The 21,334-nt window shown below is 57.1% G+C and overlaps 9 protein-coding genes across 9 annotated transcripts; 5 read left to right on the top strand and 4 right to left on the bottom strand.

The window, feature by feature from the left end:
* Window positions 1-1,282: 1,282 nt before the first annotated feature.
* F5Z01DRAFT_683296 (major facilitator superfamily domain-containing protein) lies at window positions 1,283-3,400 on the bottom strand (the record flags this gene model as incomplete). Its single annotated transcript, XM_046265838.1, has 6 exons — window positions 1,283-1,443; window positions 1,498-1,567; window positions 1,624-1,660; window positions 1,934-2,965; window positions 3,030-3,266; window positions 3,327-3,400. The coding sequence occupies 6 exons, from the start codon at window positions 3,398-3,400 to the stop codon at window positions 1,283-1,285; spliced, it is 1,611 nt and encodes a 536-aa protein (XP_046115381.1).
* A 649-nt stretch (window positions 3,401-4,049) lies between these two features.
* Window positions 4,050-6,732, bottom strand: F5Z01DRAFT_281091 (glycoside hydrolase superfamily). Its single transcript, XM_046258754.1, has 2 exons — window positions 5,925-6,732; window positions 4,050-5,868 (listed from the first exon to the last, which is right to left on the bottom strand). The coding sequence occupies exons 1-2, from the start codon at window positions 6,502-6,504 to the stop codon at window positions 4,280-4,282; spliced, it is 2,169 nt and encodes a 722-aa protein (XP_046115380.1). The 5' UTR covers window positions 6,505-6,732; the 3' UTR covers window positions 4,050-4,279.
* Window positions 6,733-6,960: 228 nt separating this feature from the next.
* F5Z01DRAFT_627623 (thiamine diphosphate-binding protein) lies at window positions 6,961-8,212 on the top strand (the record flags this gene model as incomplete). Its single annotated transcript, XM_046261551.1, has 2 exons — window positions 6,961-8,122; window positions 8,175-8,212. The coding sequence occupies 2 exons, from the start codon at window positions 6,961-6,963 to the stop codon at window positions 8,210-8,212; spliced, it is 1,200 nt and encodes a 399-aa protein (XP_046115379.1).
* Window positions 8,213-9,219: 1,007 nt separating this feature from the next.
* F5Z01DRAFT_627543 (uncharacterized protein) lies at window positions 9,220-10,746 on the top strand (the record flags this gene model as incomplete). The annotated part of the gene is made up of 1 exon (XM_046261545.1): window positions 9,220-10,746. The coding sequence occupies one exon, from the start codon at window positions 9,220-9,222 to the stop codon at window positions 10,744-10,746; it is 1,527 nt and encodes a 508-aa protein (XP_046115378.1).
* A 569-nt stretch (window positions 10,747-11,315) lies between these two features.
* On the top strand, window positions 11,316-14,673 carry F5Z01DRAFT_281209 (uncharacterized protein). The gene is made up of 2 exons (XM_046258755.1): window positions 11,316-12,400; window positions 12,455-14,673. Exons 1-2 carry the CDS (start codon window positions 11,555-11,557, stop codon window positions 14,534-14,536), a joined length of 2,928 nt encoding a protein of 975 aa, XP_046115377.1. The 5' UTR covers window positions 11,316-11,554; the 3' UTR covers window positions 14,537-14,673.
* A 639-nt stretch (window positions 14,674-15,312) lies between these two features.
* F5Z01DRAFT_683291 (fungal-specific transcription factor domain-containing protein) lies at window positions 15,313-17,399 on the top strand (the record flags this gene model as incomplete). The annotated part of the gene is made up of 4 exons (XM_046265837.1): window positions 15,313-15,493; window positions 15,775-15,833; window positions 15,881-17,334; window positions 17,378-17,399. 4 exons carry the CDS (start codon window positions 15,313-15,315, stop codon window positions 17,397-17,399), a joined length of 1,716 nt encoding a protein of 571 aa, XP_046115376.1.
* A 342-nt stretch (window positions 17,400-17,741) lies between these two features.
* Window positions 17,742-18,579, bottom strand: F5Z01DRAFT_281082 (uncharacterized protein). Its single transcript, XM_046258753.1, has one exon. It carries the CDS (start codon window positions 18,443-18,445, stop codon window positions 17,801-17,803), a length of 645 nt encoding a protein of 214 aa, XP_046115375.1. The 5' UTR covers window positions 18,446-18,579; the 3' UTR covers window positions 17,742-17,800.
* On the top strand, window positions 18,580-20,152 carry F5Z01DRAFT_281081 (WD40-repeat-containing domain protein). Its single transcript, XM_046258752.1, has one exon. The coding sequence runs from the start codon at window positions 18,714-18,716 to the stop codon at window positions 20,139-20,141; it is 1,428 nt and encodes a 475-aa protein (XP_046115374.1). The 5' UTR covers window positions 18,580-18,713; the 3' UTR covers window positions 20,142-20,152.
* F5Z01DRAFT_281701 (ATG5 protein) lies at window positions 20,097-21,275 on the bottom strand. The gene has a single exon (XM_046258757.1). It carries the CDS (start codon window positions 20,917-20,919, stop codon window positions 20,164-20,166), a length of 756 nt encoding a protein of 251 aa, XP_046115373.1. The 5' UTR covers window positions 20,920-21,275; the 3' UTR covers window positions 20,097-20,163.
* Between the last annotated feature and the right edge of the window lie 59 nt (window positions 21,276-21,334).

Here is a 21,334-nt window from a genome sequence, read left to right as displayed (position 1 = left end):
GAACAGACTGAACTTGGCCACCTTGAGGCAGGCAATCGCAACAAGCTTGTGGACGGCTGCGGGTCTGTTGGGCTCTCAGCCGTGGATCGTCAGCAGCCTGGCAGCAGAAGGCAGGCACGACTGGGGCCTCTGTCCCGGCTGCAGCGCAGTCAGTCACTGCGGGGTTTCCCACCGCATTGGGGGAAACGTCGGTGCTGTAATTGGCTGCTTGTCCAAGGCCGCTAGGCCGAAGATACATTCTGCGCTGCAGAATTTACACTGCAGCCGCGAGTACCTCGGTCATGGCAGCGAACAGTGACCCACCCTCGGTGGGCTTCACTTGCGGGCCTGCTGCGATGCCTCTTTCACGTTCACCTGTTGGAATTTCGAGGCCGATGCTGGTCTGGTCGTAACATCGTTGAAATGCATGCTGCGTGATTTAAGTCGCATATTTCTGTGAGTGTCTGTTACTACTTGTAGTTGTATACTAGGGGGTATGTCGAAATGCTGAACTCGTGGTACACATGCATGTCACTGATGCTTGTTCATCTCAGCTTGCAACTACGTGGGGCGGTCAACACTACTACGTACCCTACACATATTTCCTGCGCGCGACTCGTCAGCATCCTGAAGAAGCTCAGGAAATCCCGTTACGTAACCCTCGACAACAATGAGACGCTATGGTAGCCGAATCAATAATTCAATTGTTCGCATGACTGGACGTTTAGGGTGTGCGCTAAGAGCGCTGTCTTGGTGGTCACTACGTAGGTGCTGAAAACTGGAATGACACTGTTCACTGATGGAAGTCTCACGTTGAACACTGTGGATGTTTCTCAAAACGTCATATGAAATGGATCAACATCAGGTTACATGTATATTACAGCAGCATGACCATGCGTGGACAAGTCATCTGCAGTTCCAAGGCGTGGCGGCGCATATAGAGCAGAAACCCGATGGTGCATAAGATTGCCCCTTACCGGTGTAGTTAGGCCACAAAGACAAGCAATGCTCAAGTCCTCTGTGTGAAAATAGCCCCTCTTCATCGACGTCAAAATCAGTGCTATTCCCTAGGACCGATGGATTGATATACCTCCCGAGACACACGGACAGAGCCATGCAGATCCAGGCGCCCGGGAACATCATATAAATCCGTAGGCAACCTCGTATTCCAAGTTGTCCTACCGCGCTCCGTCCAGACATGGTGCCTAAGCCGGCATGTGGCGTCTGGTCACGTCCAATCCTATGCAAGCCCCTTGAACAAGGCCTCTTTGCACCAAAAAACTGCCGATACTTGTGTGTGTATTCAGCGCTTGGCGAACCGACTTCGGAGCCTGATCCTCTTGCCGTAGTAAAAGAAGATGAACGGAAATGGCGTCATCACCAGAGTGAGGAAGGCGAGTAGCGATGTTGCCCATTGATAGCCCAGAGCATTGTACATTTGATTGCCGAACAAGGGTGTGGCGGCTAAGGTAGGTCAGCAGCTGTCACTAAGGAATGAGCATGTGCGAGGAGACGTACCGGCAAATGTACCACGCACAAATGAGTTGGCAGCCAGTGCACTGGCGGCGTACAATGGATAGGCATCGACCTGATCACGATGGTTAGTCTTTTGTGTGTGGTAAGTTGCCGAGGACATTCACTTACCAGAAATGTGAATACACCTGTGAAGACCAGTATAGTCCTATTGTATTGCCACAAACGTCAGCAAAAGTTCTCTCTGCAAGGCGCTTTGGTGTACGCTGATCGTGGAGTCTCGACTGGCCAACGCCTTTGGCAAGACATAGTTCGCTGAAGGCGTCGAGCCATCGGCATTGATTGGCCGCTCGCTCTGAGGCAAGGACTGATAAGGCTTGCGTCGAGTCACATCATATTGAAGACAAGGTGTGTTGTAGCCGCAGCTCAAGAAACACAGGAGTGGCGGGCAAATGCAGTGTAGGTACAGAAGTTCACTTACCCAGCGCCAAACAAGGTCGACCCAATGATGGGCACGATCCAATGAACCCAGGGGAACGTCGACCAGCCAAAGATGAACAGGCCAACAGGTACCAGCACACCGCCAGCCAGGGCAGGCAGCAGGCGGAACTCAGGCTCACTGGCACCGGCGACGCCAGTCTCTTGTTCGAGCTTGGCCACCAGGCGGCCCCTCACTCTGTACCACAGAGGATCAGTGGCGAGGCTGGCAACGGAGCCGACGCCGAGACCCAAGAACGTCAGTCCAACCTGCCACAGGTTGAAGCCGTGGTTGGTCCCAAAAACCAACGGGAACGCCCCGAAGAAGAGGTACATGATGCCCAGTAACAGAGCGGTGAAGATGCACAGGTTCAAACACATGGGCTCGAACCAGAGAAGAAGAAACGGCCTCTTCAAGGAGTGGCCGATGGCCCCAATGACCGATTTGTGTACCTTTTCAGAGGCCGAGACCCATCGATCGTCTCCCGTCTCTTTGCGGATCTTGGCTGCTTTCCTCCGCAAGAGGACAGGATGATATGTCTCGGGCACCAGGAGGATGATGCACAGGAGAACTGCGGAAACCCAAATGAGGAGGACATAGTATGTCCATCGCCAATTGACGTTGTAGTTGATGAAGCCACCGAGCAGAGGCCCAACGGTTGGTCCGACCAAAGGGGCGATGGTGAAGATAGCCATGGGAACCTGGAGGTCTTCCTTGGTGAACAAGTCACCCACAGTTCCGCCTGAAACGGCCAGAAAGGTGCTGCCAGCGAACCCGTCGAAGAAGCGAGCCACAATCATCGTGGCGATGTTGGGGGCCACGGCAGACGGGATGATCCAGATGAGGAAGATGGACCAGGACACGAGGTAGATGGGCCGGCGGCCGTAGAACTCGCTCAGGGGGCTGAAGAGCATGGGGCCAAATCCGAGGCCCAGGACAAATGTCGACAGACCCAGGGTGGCGACGATGCGCGAAATGCCAAACTCTGCCTCCATCTGCGCATATGTCGACGTGTATATCGAACTTGTGCAGGTGCTGAAGCGGGACGTCAGTACACCAATTGAAGTATGGACGACATGCGGCGATCCTATCAACTTACACGCTGAAGCTGCCACTGACGACGATCAAAGTGATCATCCATTTCCGAGGTGTGCTGTAACTCCGTGGGTTCAACGGATCGCTGTCACCACCATTCCACCCAACCTCGAACGGATCCTCCTCTGGCGTTCCCCCATCGCGTTCGCCGGCGTCGGCAGACGCATCGTAATCTACCTCGTCATCGCAGCCATAGCCGTTCTGCGAGCGAGTTCTTGACAATGGAGTCGCAGGCCGTGAGCTCCCTCGCGTCTGCTGGCGCGTCGCTTTCTGTTCCGTGCAGATGGGTGCCAATTGATACTCGGGTGTCTCGCCCTGCGTCGTGCCTGGTGAGCTGGACGAATGTCTCGCCGCGATGTCAGGGTTGGCGGCCATTTGTCCTTTGACCCTCCGTTTCCCTGCCTGCTGGATCGGCGTGTTTTTTTCACAACCGCGCGCCGTGTGACGTCTAGACCAGGAGCCCGTCAAGGGGCCACAGGTTCTTTATAGCAGGAAGCTGCCGCTACAGCCTGGTATAAATGACATCAATCTCAGAGAGAAGAGGTTAGGACGAGGTAGAAACGAATTACTCATCCTCGAGTGATGAAGTACGTGACTAAGAGTAGGATATCCACGGAATATTAATGATTAATGATGTCCAATTGACCATGTCATAGTGGAGTAGGACGGCCGCATCCGAGTCGAGCTTTTGTGCAGGCTGCTGCTATTAATTGGTCATTTCCGTACAAAACCCGATAATTATTGGCGCCATAATAGCAGAGACGCTCGAGTTTTGACTCTTGAATCTTGGGGATGCAGATAAGACCCCAGCAACGTTGGAGTGCAGACTCGCTAGCATGTACCCGACAGCCTGCAGATTGCATGTCCCTCTTGATGGCGTCTTCAGTTTCAGCATGAAGAAGACATGGATAAAGGGTAGTCGCTTACTATTGTTTATATTCAATCCAGTACCACGAGCAAAGGTTGGCTAATACAATGGACGATATACGAGTGCGACCCTGTGAGGCGAACAGGCCTTGCTCTATCAAGCCAGTTTTGTTCCATTCACATCTCACAGAACCAGAGCTGGATGCGACTAGATATGCTTGTGAGTCTATCTGACTAAATATACATAAATGTCATCTATGTTCAAACACGTTGCGCACCCAATGCTTCCCAACCATATCAATAGAGTGACCCATAGCTCTACCAAAACGCCATGAACATGCAGCCCCTCGCCAGGGCAAATCAACCCCCAAAACAACATCAAAATCATCAATAGCTCTCCGACAGTCCTTGCTCGGAAAAGTCGGGCACGGACGAGTCGCAGTTGAAGCTCCTGTCCCACGCCTTCTCGGGCAGGATACCCGCCTTCAAGCCCAGCTGGTAGCTCCACTGCGGCGCGTCCTCCGTCTTCCACGTCCAGTACCACCAGCCCCAACCCTTCTCGAAGCTGTGCATCTGCGCCTCGGCAAACATCTGCAGGAACTTCTTGTACGTGTCATCCCACTTGCTCGGATCCTCCAGGGGCGTGGAGCAGGAGCACGAGTCGTCCTTGGTGGGACAGCTCGGTCCGTCCACCGACTTGGACGTGCCGTCCCACCGGGACCCCTTGACACCGCCGTTGAGGAGCGGCTGGCAGTCCGTGTCGGCCTGCGACCACTCCGCGAACAGGGTCGGCCCGTAGCCCTGCGTGGGATCCATGCTGAGCTCCGCCTGGTCGGTCCAGCCTTTGCACGCATATTGTATCTTCTTTTGATGCGTAAAGGCCAGCAGATCCAGGTTGAAGATGACATATTGGTGCACGTCCAGCACTAGGTCATCATAGCCGGTCATGAGACCCTGCCAGTTATCCAGGCCCATGAAGCCGTCACCGAATATGACGAACGCGTCGACGCCATTGTCGCGGACCATCTTATAGGCCTTCTCCGTCCACTGAATGACGTCGTCCGTGTCGAGCGACGTCATCTTGGGCTCGTTGACGAGGCCGTAGTGGGTGATGATGTTCTTGTACCGATCCTGGGCAAAGAATTTGGACAACCGGTCGTGGATATCGAGGGACCGCTGGCCGTTTAACTGGCCATCATCGCCCTTTAACCATCCAATTGGCCCTTCCCTTCCACTGTGATTCCAGCCATTCTGTCCACCAGGTGCGCTGTGCAAGTCCAGATTGACGCGCAACCCGTACTTGCGCGCCCACTCAATCGCCCGGAGGAGGTAGCGCCACGACGTACGGTACAGATAAGGGTCGCTGTCGTAGATCTCAACAGCCCAGTAGGAGTAGGGAATACGCACGTGGTCGAGACCTGCTTCGGCGATCTCCTGAAAGTCCTTTTCTGTGATAAATGTCGCATAGTGCTTCTCGATGACCTCCGACTTGGAAGCGCCGAGCTGCTTGCTCAGGGTGTACTCGTCTATCACGCCCTTGTCGGAAGGATACTGGAAGAGTGACGGCGTGATGAATGGTTCAATGGTGAACCATCCGCCCAGGTTCACGCCACGTGCCGGTTTCTTCACGTAGGAACCCCATGCCTTGTTAAGGGGGGGGACATTGTCGTTCGCGCGCTTCGAGTCGTCCCATTCACTGTCGAGGCCCATGATGGGCAAGTCGCCCACCATCTCGTCCGTGAACGTGACGTTGAAACCGCTCGTCGTTTCCCACGACCAAGGATCGAGATATGTGTTCCTCCACTTCTCTGGTATTGAGTCGCGGTCTATGCCGTCGAGGTTGGATTTGTCGCCGCCCGAGCTGCTTGAATCGCCATTGTCACTCTCGCTGCTGCCGCCTTTCTTCTTCTGGCTCACAACCACGGCGGCCACGATGATGATGATGAGCAGAACCAGACTGATACCACCGATGATCCCTGTTTTGCATGTCTGATGAGTAACATGCCAACTGTTTGTGAGGGAGCGTACTTACACCATTTCTTCTTGAGCTTCTTCTTCTTCTTCTTCTTTGACGGTCGATGGTAATAGTCCTGCTTTTCAAAGCTTTGCTCACTCGAACGCCACTCTTCGTTACGGCCTCCTCGAAGCGCAGGTCGCGCCTTGCCCTCTTCCATGATGGCGCCGCTCACGACTCGTTTTTTCTTGCCCTTCTTTGCCTTGGGTCTTTCAAGCTCCCGCTCCCGCTCTTCGTCGTAGCCATGATTTCTGCTGCGATCTCGTGTGCGTTCCTTTGGTCTTTCTGAGCGTTCTCGTCGGTGCGCACGCTCCCTGCGGGGTTCCTGCTCTACTTCGTGGTAGTCGACACGATCCGCCTTTCGTGTCCGTCCTTCCCTTCTCTTTTCGCGCGCATTCTGTCGTTCCAGCCGGGCCAGCGCCTCTGCTGATAATGGTCCAGAGCCTCTGCTTTCTCCGGATGATGTTTCTGGTCGTGGGTCCCGTGATCGTTTCTTGCGTTGCCGGTCTCGATTGGTGGACTCGTGGCGGCGGCCGTGGCCTTCGGGTCGCGCGGACGAGTCTCGACGAGGTCGTGATGAAGACTCGCGGCGTGGCATGTCGCCTACATATAGCTGGTTGTCCTAGTCATAAAGTCATGAACGATGCTAGGAATGCAAATAGCGGCAAGAATGTCTTAACAAAATGTAGACGGGAAGCTAGGTAACAAGCATGCACCGCCCCCCAATGCCGACGTCAGTGCAATCATTGTCTTGACTGGGAAGGAGGCCTCTACCTGTTTGCATACGTGGCTTGGCATCATGCAAGCGTTGGCAGGGAAACCGGCTTATCGCGATTCTTATCAGTGAGCCGAAGTGATGGGCCGCCTGTCGATGCTGGGGCTCCACCGGCAGCCTTCGTACCCCGCGATGGGCCGCAGCAAGCCGAACTCTGTCCACGGGCAGGTGCGCCTTCGGCTGGGGAAGGCATCACCTCTTCCTGATTTCTCGATTTACTTCTGTTCTTTTTCCTTAATAGTTCCTCAGCCATTCATTTGAAAGAGCCCGATAGTCAAGATGCGTTCACAAAGTCTACGCCAAATGCGTCAGTCAATACGGCTGCCCTGCCGCATGGCAGCAGTCCCGGCAGCGTCACGCAGCTACTCGTCCCATCCGCCCAACGCCAAGTACAACCTCCCTATCGACTACGCCAGCACGTCTATGCTGGCACAAACCACGAAAGCTGCGCTCACGAGCACTGAGCTACCCGAAGACATCCGCAACGGCCCTACCAAGAAGATGAACCTCTTTCAGGCTGTTGGAGACGCAATGCACACGGCACTGGCAGAAGATGACTCGGTTTTGGTGTTCGGCGAGGACGTTGCCTTTGGTGGCGTCTTTCGATGCACGATGAAACTAGCAGAGACCTTTGGTGGCGAGCGCGTCTTCAATTCGACCCTGAACGAGGGTGCGATTGTTGGGTTTGGCGTGGGCTTGGCGGCAGCGGGGATGAGACCCGTGGCGGAGATCCAGTTTGCGGACTATGTCTTCCCTGCGTTTGACCAAATTGTCAACGAGGCGGCGAAATACAGATACCGTGATGGAGATAACGGACGGCATGTCGGCGGTCTCACGATCCGCATGCCATGCGGCGGCGTCGGGCACGGAGGCCTGTACCACTCCCAATCGCCCGAGTCTTTGTTCACCCACGTCCCAGGCCTTCGAGTCGTCGTCCCACGATCCCCGTCTCAGGCCAAGGGTCTCTTGCTAGCATCCATCCGGTGCAACGATCCCGTCATCTTCCTGGAGCCCAAGATCCTGTACCGCGCTGCGGTGGAGCAAGTCCCCGTGGGTGCGTACGAACTGCCCCTCTCCAAGGCCGAGGTCGTCAAGGAGGGCAAAGACGTCACGGTCATCTCTTACGGACAGCCCATGTACAACTGCGAAGCCGCGATCCGGCACGCCGAGAAGGAGCTGGGCATCTCTGCCGAGCTGATCGACCTGCGGACGGTGTACCCTTGGGACAAGGAGACAGTCTTTAACAGCGTGCGCAAGACAGGGCGCGTCATTGTCGTGCACGAGAGCATGGTGAACGCGGGCGTCGGCGCGGAGGTAGCAGCAGCCATCCAGGAGGACCCCGAGACGTTTGTGCGGTTGGAGGCCCCCGTGTCGAGAGTCGCGAGCTGGAGCATCAACCATGGCTTGCTGTACGAGAAGTACTCTATCCCGGACATTACTAGTAAGTGCCAGCCGCAACTGCTGCTGAGGTGAAGCTTTGCTGACGTTTCCAGGAATCTTTGATAGCATAAAGACCAGCTTGGACTATTGAGGGTTAGCGTGGATGGGTGCAATGTCGAGCGTTCTTTGCATGAAACGGTTTCTTTCCGTAAACAGCCTCTTCTCATGTGATGTGTGCTCCATAGTATGTGGAAGAAGATCCCGATGTCACAGACACTAGAGGTGATATCACATCTGCCGACAGCCTCTCACGTCGAGAGAAGAGCTTGTGACTTGTGTTCATCCATGTCTATGGGCACCGAACCGATGTGACGGTGATGGCTGCATTTTTAGTCAGTGGCTCAAAGAACCGAGCATGAGTCGCGTGTGATGGCCATCCCCATTGGAATTCTGTTCGATTGAGGCCTGGATGTCACCGCTAAATAGGTCGGTGAACGTGATCGTCGTCCGTCCAGGTTTTGTGCAACACGCCTAGGCTGTACTGCCACATGGTGGCCAAGTACCGGCTGCAGCGAGGCCCCAGCAATTCGGCTCACCTGCTACGCACAAAGTGACAGGCCCGAAAATAGGCTCGAGTCGAGACACATGAGCTTGCTTGGACTTTGGAGTCGTTGAGGGCGAGGTGTGATCGAGGATTGAAGCCCGAGTCCAAGAAGGAGAGCGGGGCGGTCACTGCGCGAGCGCATGAATATCGGCCAATCACAGGCGAGCAGACGCAATGTCGGCGCTTAACATCACGAACACCAGCCAACCACCTCGACCTTCGTCTCTCTCCCACCTCCAGAACCAGCAGACTATCATCAGTCCTCATGCATGTGCCACCCACTCAGCATGCAGATCGACCAGCCCCCACGATGAGGACCCTGCCAATTCGTCGCCGCCTGCTCGGCGCTAAGCTCTTGTTCACTGCCGTCGAGCTTCATCAGCCGCCCTGAGTTGATCTGCTCCTATATACCATTCGACGCTGCCGTCAAATCCGTGTTTCTAAAGAAGCTCCTCTGCTCCGTGTTTCGCTGTGCAGACTACGCAGGAGGTTTCATCACGCGACGATCCCTCCACCGCACCGTATAAGGTCGTCTGAATCCTCGAAATGCAAATATGGGCGCGAGGCTTCACTTGCTCTCCCTGCTTCTTACTTCACTCGCTTTCACAACCCACGCTCAGGTAGCACCATCGACACTGATCGCTAGGCGATTCAATCCCCTCGACGTTGACACGCCTTCGCCCGAGGACGGGCCCCCGATATCAGCCAGCGCACTCCGCGACACGAGCTACCTGCCCGCGCAGATTGGAGGCATCGTCGGCGCCTACGCTCTATCCCTGGTGCTGGTCGCCATTACACTGCTATCGCTCGCAAAAAAGAGGCGAGAGCACATCCACTCGGGCCACGACGTCGGCGACTTTGGCGAAGACAAGGAGCTCTTCGCGCTACACATTGTCCCGCCCTCGGAGCAAGTTCTAGACGACGTCCCCAACTTTTCGTACCCGTCACCAAGGGTCGAGTACTTTGATATCGAGCCGGTGCGCTACCCTTCACCTGTCTCCTCCGTTGGCGTACCAGGCGTCAGCCCCTTTGTGGACCCACGCATCGTAGCAGCCGACAAGATCATGGCGCAATCACAGCTGGAGGACATGTATAGACATGTCATGGAGCACGAGGACGCCAAGGAGAGGGGCATTCAGCGAGATGCGCTGTCGTATCCTGCAGACTCGAGGGCCGCGAGCATCGAGAGGCCAGCGCCGGCGACCCTGTCCAAGAAGGAGAGGTCCAAGCCGGCGAGCCTGAACCTCAGCAGCGCCAAGGAGGACCGCAGCACGGGGTCCAAGACGTCGTCGCTGCTGTCGGCGCTGCGGTCGCCCAAGAAGAAGTCGGTCAAGGGCGTCAACATCTCGTCGCCCATACTCACCCCCCAGTCGGCCACCTTTCCGCGCCACTCGGACGTCTCGTCCATGGGCGCCATCCCCCCGCGCCAGTACGCCAACCTGCCTCCGCCTCCCCCTGTGCCTCACTCGGACCACGTCGCCATCGGCATGGCCAGGACGCGAGGCAGCATTGCCAACATCACGCCCGATCAGTCGCCCGAAAGCGTTCAGTCTATTGACGAGCGCATCGGTGCACAACTAGACTTTCGTCGAGACTACGGCCAGGGCAGAGTGGTCTCCCATCACGTCGCGCAGGAGCCGGACCCGGAGTCGGCCACGTCAGAGCACTCCCAAGTGCCCCTCGTCGGTCTTCCACGCTCGCCCAAACCGCACGCCACGTTTGGGAACTCTACCCTGCCGTCGTCCCCCAAGCCCGGCGCGTCTTTCTCGCGACCTAATGCGCCTAGCGCTGTGCGCACTGGTGGCTCTCTTCCCTTGCGTGCCTACGAGCCAGCCCTCACCTCCCCGTCCGCCGTGCCTCAGACGACCAAGCAGACTGTGTTTGAGCGCAAGGGTCCTCTGTCGCCCATGGGCGGCCGTACACCAGGGACGAGCATGCCGTACTCGCCCTACCAGCCCTTCACGCCATGCATGCCCATGACGCCGTCGCTGGTGACCAAGGAGGAGAGGAAGAAGATGAAGAAGATGGTGCCCAAGACGCCGACGATGGAGCTGGTGCAGAACCCAGACGACGTGTGGTGATTGGGGGTGGGGGACAAGGGGTCCTCCTTATTTGTTCTTGATGTGCATATTATTTGGTTTAGATATTTGGCGCCTCGACGCCGTTCCCTCATGTCGCCGTGGGCTTTCATTCGATATCTTTCATTCGATACATAGGTACCTTACGGATAAGTTAGAGGACATGAATAATGATCGATGACAGCCGTGACTTGATCCACTTTAAACACCAAAGTCAATCCGCCCGCCGCTACTGTAGGACCCCTACGGAAACCTCCGTGTCATTCCAGCCGGGTGGTCGGGATCCCGATGCGCATCTGCAAAATTGCACGATCTGGGAATTTCTGGGCTAAGTACTCCGTAGCGTAGGAAGAAATCGGATCGTGATGAGCGACGGGCCTAGACTGAGGCGATGAAGTCCAGTCGCGGCAGCGGACGCTCTGTGGCTGGTTCCGGGTGATTCAGCTGCCAGGCTCGAGAAATCGTACGATATTATGACGCTGCTCACAGCGGGCCCAGTACGAGGTCCCCGACTGTCACACCACCACCGTCCATCCTCATGCACACTTCAGGCACCCATCCAACCCGGCTTCGCGCGAGGGTCTGGATGCGAGACCCTTTTCCCGCTCACCTCCTGGAGTAACCGTAACTAGATTCAGCCTCCTACAGGCGGAGGTCGCCGATTTATTCCACATCGAAATTTGCCGATCGCAGAAAGGTAGCTCTCGCCCATATACGCGGCACGCCTTTCTACTTTCCGGCGTGGTGATCTGATCCCTCCTCCTCCTTCTCATCATTCACCACCCTCCATCATCACCCACCGACCATCAGAATGACCGACGACGAGACGTCCAACCTCTTTGGGCTGGAAGATCCCAACCTCGGCCTACTCGACGATGACTCTACCTCGGGCGACATCAAGACCGACCCCTCCTCCACCACGCCTGACGATGGCCAATTCGACTCGACAGGCTGGGGCTTTTCCGACCAGATCCCCTTCACATTCGATGCCACCAGCACAGCGCCACCGGTAGCAACCAGCTATTCCACCTCGGTCTGGGACTCGCCGCCCTTCGGTATGCAGACGTCGCCCTCACTCGGGTTCGACGACTTGTCACCGACAGCCAATGCTCCATCATCGCGCAATCCCAGCGCGGGCTATCTGTTTGGGGGCCCCATACTCCAGAGCCAGCAGGCGCAACGACCGACCAAAGCGAAACCCTCACAGACAAACGCCTTCCTCGGAGCTAATGGCCGGCCACAACAGCAGTTCCCAATGCTCACGGCCGCCGCGCAGGAGCAGCTACGCAACATCGCCATGCCGCCTCACTTGCAGTACAACTCCCCGGGCAGCACCTCGAGTCCCGAGTCACTGGACAAGTCTTCCCTGGGGAGAGGCAAGCCGGGCAAGCCCAGTGCCAAGAAGCGCAAGGTGTCCGAGCCTGAAGACGACGACGACGACCTCCTCGAGGACGACGAGGGGAAGCCCGTTAAGAAGACATCTCATAACATGATTGAGAAGCGTTATCGAAACAACTTGAACGACAAGATCGCCGCACTGAGGGACGCAGTCCCGAGTCTGAGAATCATGAGCAAGAGCGCGCGAGGCGAGGACACCACAGAGGATAGACAGGAACTGCATGGGTTGACACCGGCACACAAGCTGAACAAAGCAACAGTAGGTCCACACATTACCGGGCAGTGCTCCTGGCACAGTTGCTGACACAAGCAGGTTCTGAGCAAGGCGACCGAGTACATACGGCACCTTGAGAAGCGCCATAGCCGACTGCAAGAAGAGAACAGCACAATGCGAGCGAGGATAGCAGCGTTTGAGAAGCTATTCATGGCGGGAGCGATGAATGGGTCCATCGCATCCTTTGAGCAACCGCCAACACCGATGCAGTACGCACAATGCGAGATGCCCGCAGACTTTCTAGAGTCAGCGCCTAATGGCAGCCCAGGCAGCAACGGTCCGCCAGCGGGCATGATCCAGGTCCCAGAAGACATGAAGCGCATCATCGCCACGCAGATGGGCTCGGGACAAGCGTACCCCATTAACGAACAGCAGTTTCGCGGCCCGACGGTCGTCTCCCAACAGCAGCTGCAGCAGCAACAACAACAGCAACAAGAGCAGGGCTGGGGTAACCCGGCCCCGTACTTTGGAAAGCTCATGGTTGGCTCGTTGGCGGGTCTGATGATCATGGAGGCTGTGAGGGAGGGGGAGACGAGCAACGAGAGCCCCGAAGGGCGAGGACTATTCGCTCTGCCCCTGCATCTGGTCGGCCGCCTCTTGTCAAGCTTTGACTTCAACATTATGGGCTACCACTTTCACACTTCGCTTAAGCTTCTCCTCTTGTTTGGCACGGTCATGTGGGTGTTTATCCCCACACTGTTTGCCCCGACCGAGGAGAAGCCCAAGAAGCCCCAGTTCTCGAGTCTACAGGCATCTCCATCGCTCGCCTCGTCGATCCACGTCCGTCGGCAAGCGTGGCTCACTGCCGTGCAGTCCGTCTGGATCCCCCGACACAACGTCTTGCTTGAGGCTTTGGCGCTGCTACTGAAAGCAGCCAAGCTCAGTGTGTTGAACGTCATCGGCTCCTCCGGATACCAGCTTCTCAGCGGGACGACGCGCGATCAAGAGGCAGCTCGCGCCAAAGCATGGTCGATTGCCCTAGATGCGCAGTTGGTCGGTGGCGATGTGGAGATCAACAAGAGCCGGCTGCTGATCACCCTGCTCGCCTCCGGCACCCTGCCCGACACGCCAGCTCGGCTCATGTTGAAGGCACTGCACATACGCGTGCTCCTTTGGGACTTTAGCCAGCACAAGTGGAGACTGGGCGCGAGCAACGCAATTGCGGCTGGCCTGGCGAGGTCGAGATGGAACGAGGCGCGCCACTTGAATCAAGTTCTCATTCAGGCTCGCCAAGACAGCGCTGTCCAGCATGACGATGAGCTGCCTAGCCATCTAGCGTGTCTGGTCGAGCAAGAGTGCGACGAGGTGCTGAACCACGAGCTGATCCAGCGTGCGCACAACTTGGCCTTTAACAAAGAGACCAAGCATGGCGTCGAGAATCCCATTGATGGGATGGACTGCGTCGTGGGCGACACCGCCATTGGCTCGCCGATGGATGCCGTCTCGGCTTGGTTCTCGATCCAGGTCCTACACGAGGCCCTGGCCGCCACTCTGGAGCGGGACGAGGACGGGCCTTGCGCACGCGATGCGAAGATGGAACTGGCTGTGTATACGGCTCCCGTCGGTTCAGTAGCGCAAGCGCGCGCCATTGTGGCCCGCGCGGCTCTGTCAGACCAGCACCGCGGTTCCAACATTGCCCTGGCGATTCAGACTGTCGGGATCGAGAAGAACAGCATGCAGGGCCTGCCCACGCAACGCACCATTGTGGATGCCAACCCATCTGCGACCAGTGCTGACATCCGCCTCGCACTTCGCTGTGCCACAGCCGTCGCTCACCTCCGCCGCTGCGAGACACGGGATTCTGACCTGCAGGCGCTCGGTATCATCGAGTCGATCAACATACCGAAGGAGGGCATGTCGCTTCTGGGCTTCACGGCCGTCATGGACATGGTCGAGAAGACGCTTGAGCACAAGCATGCGGCCGAGACGTATGCATCAACGCTCGAGCGCCTAGCAGGTGGTCTGCGTCTCTGGATCGGCAGTGCCGAAGGTGATGCGTGCGGTCTTGGCCCAACAATCCGCCACGGTGTTGCTGATCGCTGCCTTGGCATCACAAAGAGCCTCGTGGGGATGGATGACGGGGACACGGGCTACGGGACGCTCAGCGAGGGCGAAGACTAAAGCCGCGACGATTGTTGCTCGTCGTGCGCGGGAATTGTAGATTAGTAACATGGACTGGACGCAAGGTACAACCTGAGGGTTCCATTTGTCAGTCCTCCGGAACGGAACAGAACAGAACAAAGCAGAGCACGGTACGGAGTTTGAATAGGCGGCATTGCGTGTACATACAGGCGGCGCGAGGCATCACACCGGTGATGCCGTTGGAGATTCGGCGTTGGCGAAGAAATCACAACGAAGAGATTCTGCAAAAATCAATGATAGAAGTTTCGATGGCATGCCATATGTGGTACATAAGTATACTGTGCGTGGTGTTGCCTTGATTTACAGCGCGCGAGTCATCATGCAGGTCGTACGTCACGACGGGCAGGTTATCTGTCTGGCTGTCCTACAGTTACCCTGTCGGAGATCCCTAATCCCCACACTGCTTACTTATAACTTACTAGTCCTCCAGGTTATTCAGCAATTGGGGGCCTCGCGCGCAAGGGGAACGCTGCGATGGAAGGCTGAGTCAATATGGGCACGATATTGCAAATCCGCCTTTTCTCTCAGAGCCTCATCTGGAGGGACACGGGATGGTAGGAAAATATGATTTGAAATGAAATAAATAGGGGCAGGCCCCCTGTCTTTTGCCCACAAAGATAAAGAGCCGCGGGCTCTGCTGTGCTCATCGCTACTTGGAGTCTGTTGAATGTCACTCTGTTCGAACCCCTTTACGGGAGCGCGCATTGATCGAGAGAGACAAAGTGTTTCAATTATCATAAACACAATTTGGTAGAATGACTAGTTTCACCACCGCAGAAGAGGGACCTGGTCCTGAGGCCGGCGGCGGTGGGAGCACAGAGGACCACTCCCCTACGCCACGCAAGCTGTCCGGAAGGATACTATCATGTAAGAACTGCCAGAGGAGGAAGATTCGCTGCAACAAGGTGGTTCCATGCGCAAACTGCGTCAAGGTACGTGAGCGGTCTTCAGAATCCAGTTCATCTGTGTTGGGCTAACGACAAGACAGATGCGCATCCCCTGCCTGCCCTCCAAGCCAGCGCCCCCTCGACCCAAGATCAAACCGCAGACGACGCAGGATCTCCAGGACAGACTGGCGCGCTGCGAATCCCTACTTCGCCAATTCGTTGAGGATCCCGCCCAGACGACCTCGGCGACTGGTTCGGGCGGGTCGGCCAGGGAGTACAACACCACACCATCCAGCCAGAGCAGCGCTGGACGCATCGTTCGCGATGCAGATGATGAGAGGGTCGGACGGTTTGTTGATGCCCATATATGGGTGGCGCTAAACGAAGAGGTGAGGTTTCGCGAGACGTACAGTGCGCCCTCTTACTGACTGCTCAGATCCAAAACATGAAGGATATTATCGAGCACGATGAACCAGACGGCGTTTTCCCCCAGGAAGAGCAGCCGTCAAACTCGGCCAGCATCTCTGGCGTTCCGTCTCCCACGCCAAGCGAACGACCTGAGCTGGACCCCGTGCAGACGTTCAAGTTGTGGCAGATCTTCCTCGAGCGCGTCAACCCCCTGATCAAGATTATCCACGCGCCCACCGTGCAGCCCATCATAGTGGCCGCCTCTGCGGACATCACCAGCGTATCGCTAGATCAACAGGCCTTGCTGTACAGCATGTTTGCACTGGCGGTCATGTCGTTGAAAAAGGACGAGATGGTGGGTATCCTCGGCGACGACCAGACAAAGGAGCAGGTGCTGCAAGGGTTCTTGCGCGGCGTGAGCATGACCCTCGTCAAGTTTGACTTTCTGAGGCGATACAACATGGTCGTCCTGCAGGCCCTCGTGCACACGCTCATCATCCTCATGGGCCAGTGCAATAAACATGGCTCGTGGGTGCTCTGTGGTTCGCTCATCAGGATCGCCGTCAGCATGGGCTACCATCGCGACGGCACGCAGCTTGGCCTGGCGCCCTTTGAGACGGAGATGCGGCGGCGGATCTGGTGGCAGATCCTCACGTACGACACCAAGCTCAGTCTCGACTGTGGTTTCAAGCACAACTGCCTGCCCACGGATTTCGACACGAAGCAGCCACTCAATTTGAACGATGCCGACTTGTTCACCGAGGCTACGCGTGACCTGGTGCACCGTGAAGGACCGACAGAAATGGCCTTTGTCTTGGTCATGCATCGTGTTGCGGCGTATCTGCTAGACGAAGAGGCGAGGCAAGTCGTGGAGGCCAGCACTCTCGGTCACGGTGGACCAGATGGTCCAGAGATCAACGCGGCCAGCATGGAACGCAATCGCGTCCTCGTGCGGGGTCTCGAGATGGATTTGATCGACATTGAGAGGCGGTTCCTGAACCCTGTGGTGAGCAACGCCCACGCCGCTGCTCTTGGTATACGCCCACATCTCATCGCACGGCTGTACGACATGATGCGCCCCATGCAGGAGTCGACGGACTGGGGCATTGACATCTTCTCGCCGCGGGACAACCTGTTTAAGCTGGTCCTCACGTTGTGTGAGAACGCCAACGACGCGTTCGATCCTATGGATCGATGGGCCTTTGCCTGGTTCGCCCGGCTGCACTTTAACTTTGAGCATCTGACCTCTCTGTCGACGTTCCTCTACCAGCGTCCAACGGATAGCATGGCCGACCGTGGATGGGCTGTACTCGAGTCCATGTATGCGCGACACTCGCTTCTTTACAACCTGAAGCTCAAGGCGCCCGCCACGCAGGCGCAGTTTGCCCTCAAGGCCTACGCGCAGCGTGAGCGCGCCCTTGGGAGAACAGGGCAGATCGTCGAGACGCCAGAGTTCATCATGAGGCTGCGCAACATGATCGGGTCGCCCATTGTGACGCCACCCCTGGCCAACATGACGACGCAGTGGTCACATCTTGACATGCTGAGCGTCAGTGGGGGATCAGGTGCCCCGACAGGCCAAGGTCTGCAGGGGAGCGATATGTTTCTGCCATTTGGCGCTGGCTCCGGGGAAAACATGGCGGACGAAGGTGCATTCTGGCAAGGGACGTTGTGGGATGCAGATTGGAGCCGAGGTATCAACGCGGCACAGGAGAGTTCTGTGGATCACCACCAGCAGGCTTCGCGGCCGGTATCTCGGCGGCCCCAAAGCGGGACGCAGTCGAGTTTTATGCGGTATGGAGGGGTTGCGTTCCAGGACCGGCAAGACTGATGCCAACGGCTATCTGGCGGTGATACTGGTGATAGGCGGCTGGGAATGTACGGTAGGTCTGTGATCAATTTACGCGCGCCCATCGTGACTCTGTCGGCGATTCGTGACCCCATGGCTTCAATCATCCCTGGTCCGATCCACCATCTCGGTGGTGTTGCTGTCGCTCGTCTTTCTCTTCTTTTTCGCATGTGGTTCGTCGCCCGCGCCATCAGCGCGAACCTCATCTTGGTCCTCTTCGTCCTTCTCCGCTTCGGTGAATACCAAGTCTCCCCTCCGACCAAGTGTCTCTCGTGACGCCTCTTCCATCAGGATGCCAAAAGCCAACAGCGCAGTCTCGTCCATGCTCCTCTCGCCCCAGATTCTTGCCTCCTCTGGCCCCGCGTTCCGCGCGTAGTACCCACTCGCATATGCGTGAATGGCCTTGAGAAGATCACTATCGGGTAGCGCTGCATTGCCATAGTCTGGGAAGTCCCGTGTATGCGATGCGTAGATGTCATACTCTGCATACCGGATGGGCGCATTGAGGCGGCGAAAGAGGAGTTCGGCTGGGGACACTGGGTTGTCTGCGAGGGAGTGCTTGATCATAGTTGGCTCTTGTTCGGAATCCGGAGCACGCGCTCTGCCGGCCACGGCATCGTAGAGGGTGTGGTAGTGGCGGGCAGGGAGTCGATTGCTGGGGTTTGCGTTTGGATTTGAGCTCTCCGAGACGCCAGAGTCTGTGTCGTCGAGGACACTGGGGCCCTGCGATTGAGCGTTGTCCATGGTGATGCGATGAGATTTGTCTTAGAGACAGATCAATGCCCCGATTGCTATCTCATGACTGAGATGGTGGAAGAATATTCTGTACCCCGAATGATGGATAATCAAGGAGCCATGAAGTGAGGCTCAAAATGATGTGGACCGAAATAGCAAGTGAATATGCGTACCCTACACACCTCTACCGCCAACGACGAGCAGACGTCATCCTCCAGAGTCCGTCGTGAATCTTTGTCCCTACCACTCATCCAACAACCACGCAGCAACCAAATGAATGCAATCCTCCCTCTTCGCCCGCGAGCTTGGTGACCTCTCGCCCCATGCCTTCTCCTCGGCCTTCACCTCCCCCCTCCTCCGCTCCTTCGCTGCCGCGCCACAGCATCGCTTCAACGGCGAGCGCACGCACGATCCGCTCCTCGATGAACGACCACACAATATCCGCGCGCACGGTGCAGGCGTCGCCAGCCTCGCGGTCGAGAAATTCGACGGACGCCTGCTGATCTCGGGAGGCGCCGAGGGCGCCATCAAGATCTGGGATCTCGAACAGTGCGGGAGCGCGTACGAGGGCACACATACGTTTCGCCCGGTGAGCACGATCCGCCGCTCCACCGACGGCAATGGTCACTCGCACGGCATCACGCATCTCGATTTCTTCCCCTTTGATCCCGATGCGTTCTTGTCCAGCGCGTTTGACAAGACGCTCAAGCTCTGGTCGACGGCGCGCTCGACGCTGTCGGGGAGCTTTGATCTCAATGCGAGGATATACTCGCACAGCACGAGCCCCATCGCCGACCATCTCGTTGTGGCTTGCGCGACACAGCACGCCCATGTCCGTCTCGTGGATCTACGATCCGGGTCGGCTGTGCAGGCCTTGATCGCGCACGGTGGTCCTGTACTTGCGACGCAGTGGAGCCCTACGCAAGGGCATATTGTCATGAGCGGACATGCTGACGGCAAGATCCGGGTCTGGGATATTCGTCGCGCCGGCGGCGTTCTGTCCTTGCTGGACCAGGAGGACTCACTCGGACTGGTGCATCGTCACAAGCACGCTGTGGCAGCGGGGATGGACCCTGCCCAGGTTAGGCCGTACAGAGAGGCAGCACAGGCGCACGATGATGCCGTAAATGGGCTACATTGGACTAGTGATGGCAAGTACATCATCTCGGCTGGCATGGACAATCGCATTCGTGTCTGGGACGCAGCCACCGGCGCCAACACTCTCACGAGCTTTGGGGCTCTGGTGCAGAACCGCCATGCCAAGACGACAAGCATCGTCACCACGCCGCCCCGACTGTCTGAAAATAAGGACGTGCTGTTCTGGGCGAATGACCAGGAAATCTTGGCGCTGGACCTGCATGACGGCAAGCTCATCACTCGTCTCCGAAGCCCAGGTGCCGTCAATCCAGTCGGTCCACGGGGCAGCGAGATGGGTCGCAACCGCATCTCCGCACTCGCATGGCGCAGTGCCGGTGGTGGAGGGGCCTCGGTAGGCCCAGTGCCAGGCGGAGGGAACAGTGTCGGCGCTCTGTACAGCGCCCATCTGGACGGGCAGATCCGGGCCTGGATGCCCCAGATCCCAGGGCCGGATGATGAGGGGGGCGAGGACCCGAGAGATGAGGAGGACGAGGGCAAGAAACGGAAGAGAAAGGCCATTGATGATGCGTACAAGACCCTCATGGGCAAGAATATCCGCTTCACGTAGAAAACATCTAAATGCCAACCGTCTATACCCTAATGACTAGACACAGCCATCCATCGGGATACGCTGCCTCACGCATGAGCTCTCCCACCGGCGCTGAAAAGGGTACACTGGCCCCGTGCATGACCGCGCCCACCCGTACCGGGTCCCTCACGCTCGGGAACAGCTCTGGCATCATGTTCCGCAGCACCACCCCCAGCGTCTGCGGTCTACGGTCCTGACCGACAGCCGGCACCAGTCTCTGCACGATCCGGAACGACCCAGCGCCCTCCCTGACCTGCGGATCCGACTCGGGGATGTACACGCGGAGCGGGACGTGCTTGAGCGGACTGGGCGTGTTCAGCAGCCGCGCGTTGATCCTGTGAAAGGTGGCGTGGTCATTGTCGACGACGGCGTTCCAGAGGGCCGTGGTGTCGTCCTTTGACATTTTCATAATCTGGTTCGCGTTGCCGTTGCGCACAAAGTCGGCCTCCTTGGCGCTGTTGAGGAACGTGTCGCCAATGTCCCAGCCCCCGCCCTCGCCGACCGTCACGCGCCACGGCAACACGGGGTCATAGAGGTCGACGAGCACGCCGACGGCCAGGTTGCGCAGCTGCACGTCCTCATAGTGGAAGCTGGAGATGGACACGCCGAAAAAGGTCGACAGGCGCGGCAGGAGGAGTGCGAGGTAGGAGAAGCGTGGGAGGGAGGTGATGAATGGCGTGTTGGGGTGGTTGGGGTGGGTGATGTGGACGGGGACCGTCGACCGCCAAAGCGCAGCAGAGAGTGACGGAGATGTCATTGTCGCATTGTGTGGATTGATAAGAGTAACGGGATGGCAAATATATGTCTATTTGGGTATTGGCAAGACTGTGGCTGGTGTGTGAACTTGTAAAGTTGGCGTTGCGACAAATGCTGGATAATGCAAGCTGTAAACCGGTAATTCAAACAAGACCGAATGCTTGAAAGACAGACCCTTCGTAGTGAAGAATGGTAGGTATTATTACGCAGCGAATGCAGTAGAGTTTGTGATTTAATATGCCTTGCAGTTGATCTCGGCTATTGTTGCAACCAGCAGTGACAGCTTAGTCTAGTGTGTATCGGGTAGGCTGACGAGAAACAAGGATTATTCACCAAAAAATGACGCGACCACGTGATTCACAACGTCCTCACTCCTGACCCTTGAACTTCTGACACTCCCATCCATCACATCACAC

The sequence above is a fragment of the Emericellopsis atlantica genome (assembly GCF_019669845.1).
Source record: "Emericellopsis atlantica unplaced genomic scaffold F5Z01scaffold_27, whole genome shotgun sequence".
Taxonomy (NCBI): domain Eukaryota; kingdom Fungi; phylum Ascomycota; class Sordariomycetes; order Hypocreales; family Bionectriaceae; genus Emericellopsis; species Emericellopsis atlantica.
The sequence above is the reverse complement of the archived record's forward strand: the minus strand, read 5'-3'. Positions and strand labels throughout refer to the sequence as shown.

What these genes read in the sequence shown, in the direction of transcription:
- F5Z01DRAFT_281091 (XM_046258754.1), bottom strand. Translation starts at nt 6,504, where the DNA reads ATGCCACGCCGCGAGTCTTCATCACGACCTCGTCGAGACTCGTCCGCG. An exon ending in GAAGCTCAAGAAGAAATGGT is followed by an intron (nt 5,869 to 5,924) that starts GTAAGTACGCTC and finishes CATGCAAAACAG; the next exon opens with GGATCATCGGTGGTATCAGT.
- F5Z01DRAFT_281209 (XM_046258755.1), top strand. Translation starts at nt 11,555, where the DNA reads ATGACCGACGACGAGACGTCCAACCTCTTTGGGCTGGAAGATCCCAAC. An exon ending in ACAAGCTGAACAAAGCAACA is followed by an intron (nt 12,401 to 12,454) that starts GTAGGTCCACAC and finishes TGACACAAGCAG; the next exon opens with GTTCTGAGCAAGGCGACCGA.
- F5Z01DRAFT_281082 (XM_046258753.1), bottom strand. Translation starts at nt 18,445, where the DNA reads ATGGACAACGCTCAATCGCAGGGCCCCAGTGTCCTCGACGACACAGAC.
- F5Z01DRAFT_281081 (XM_046258752.1), top strand. Translation starts at nt 18,714, where the DNA reads ATGCAATCCTCCCTCTTCGCCCGCGAGCTTGGTGACCTCTCGCCCCAT.
- F5Z01DRAFT_281701 (XM_046258757.1), bottom strand. Translation starts at nt 20,919, where the DNA reads ATGACATCTCCGTCACTCTCTGCTGCGCTTTGGCGGTCGACGGTCCCC.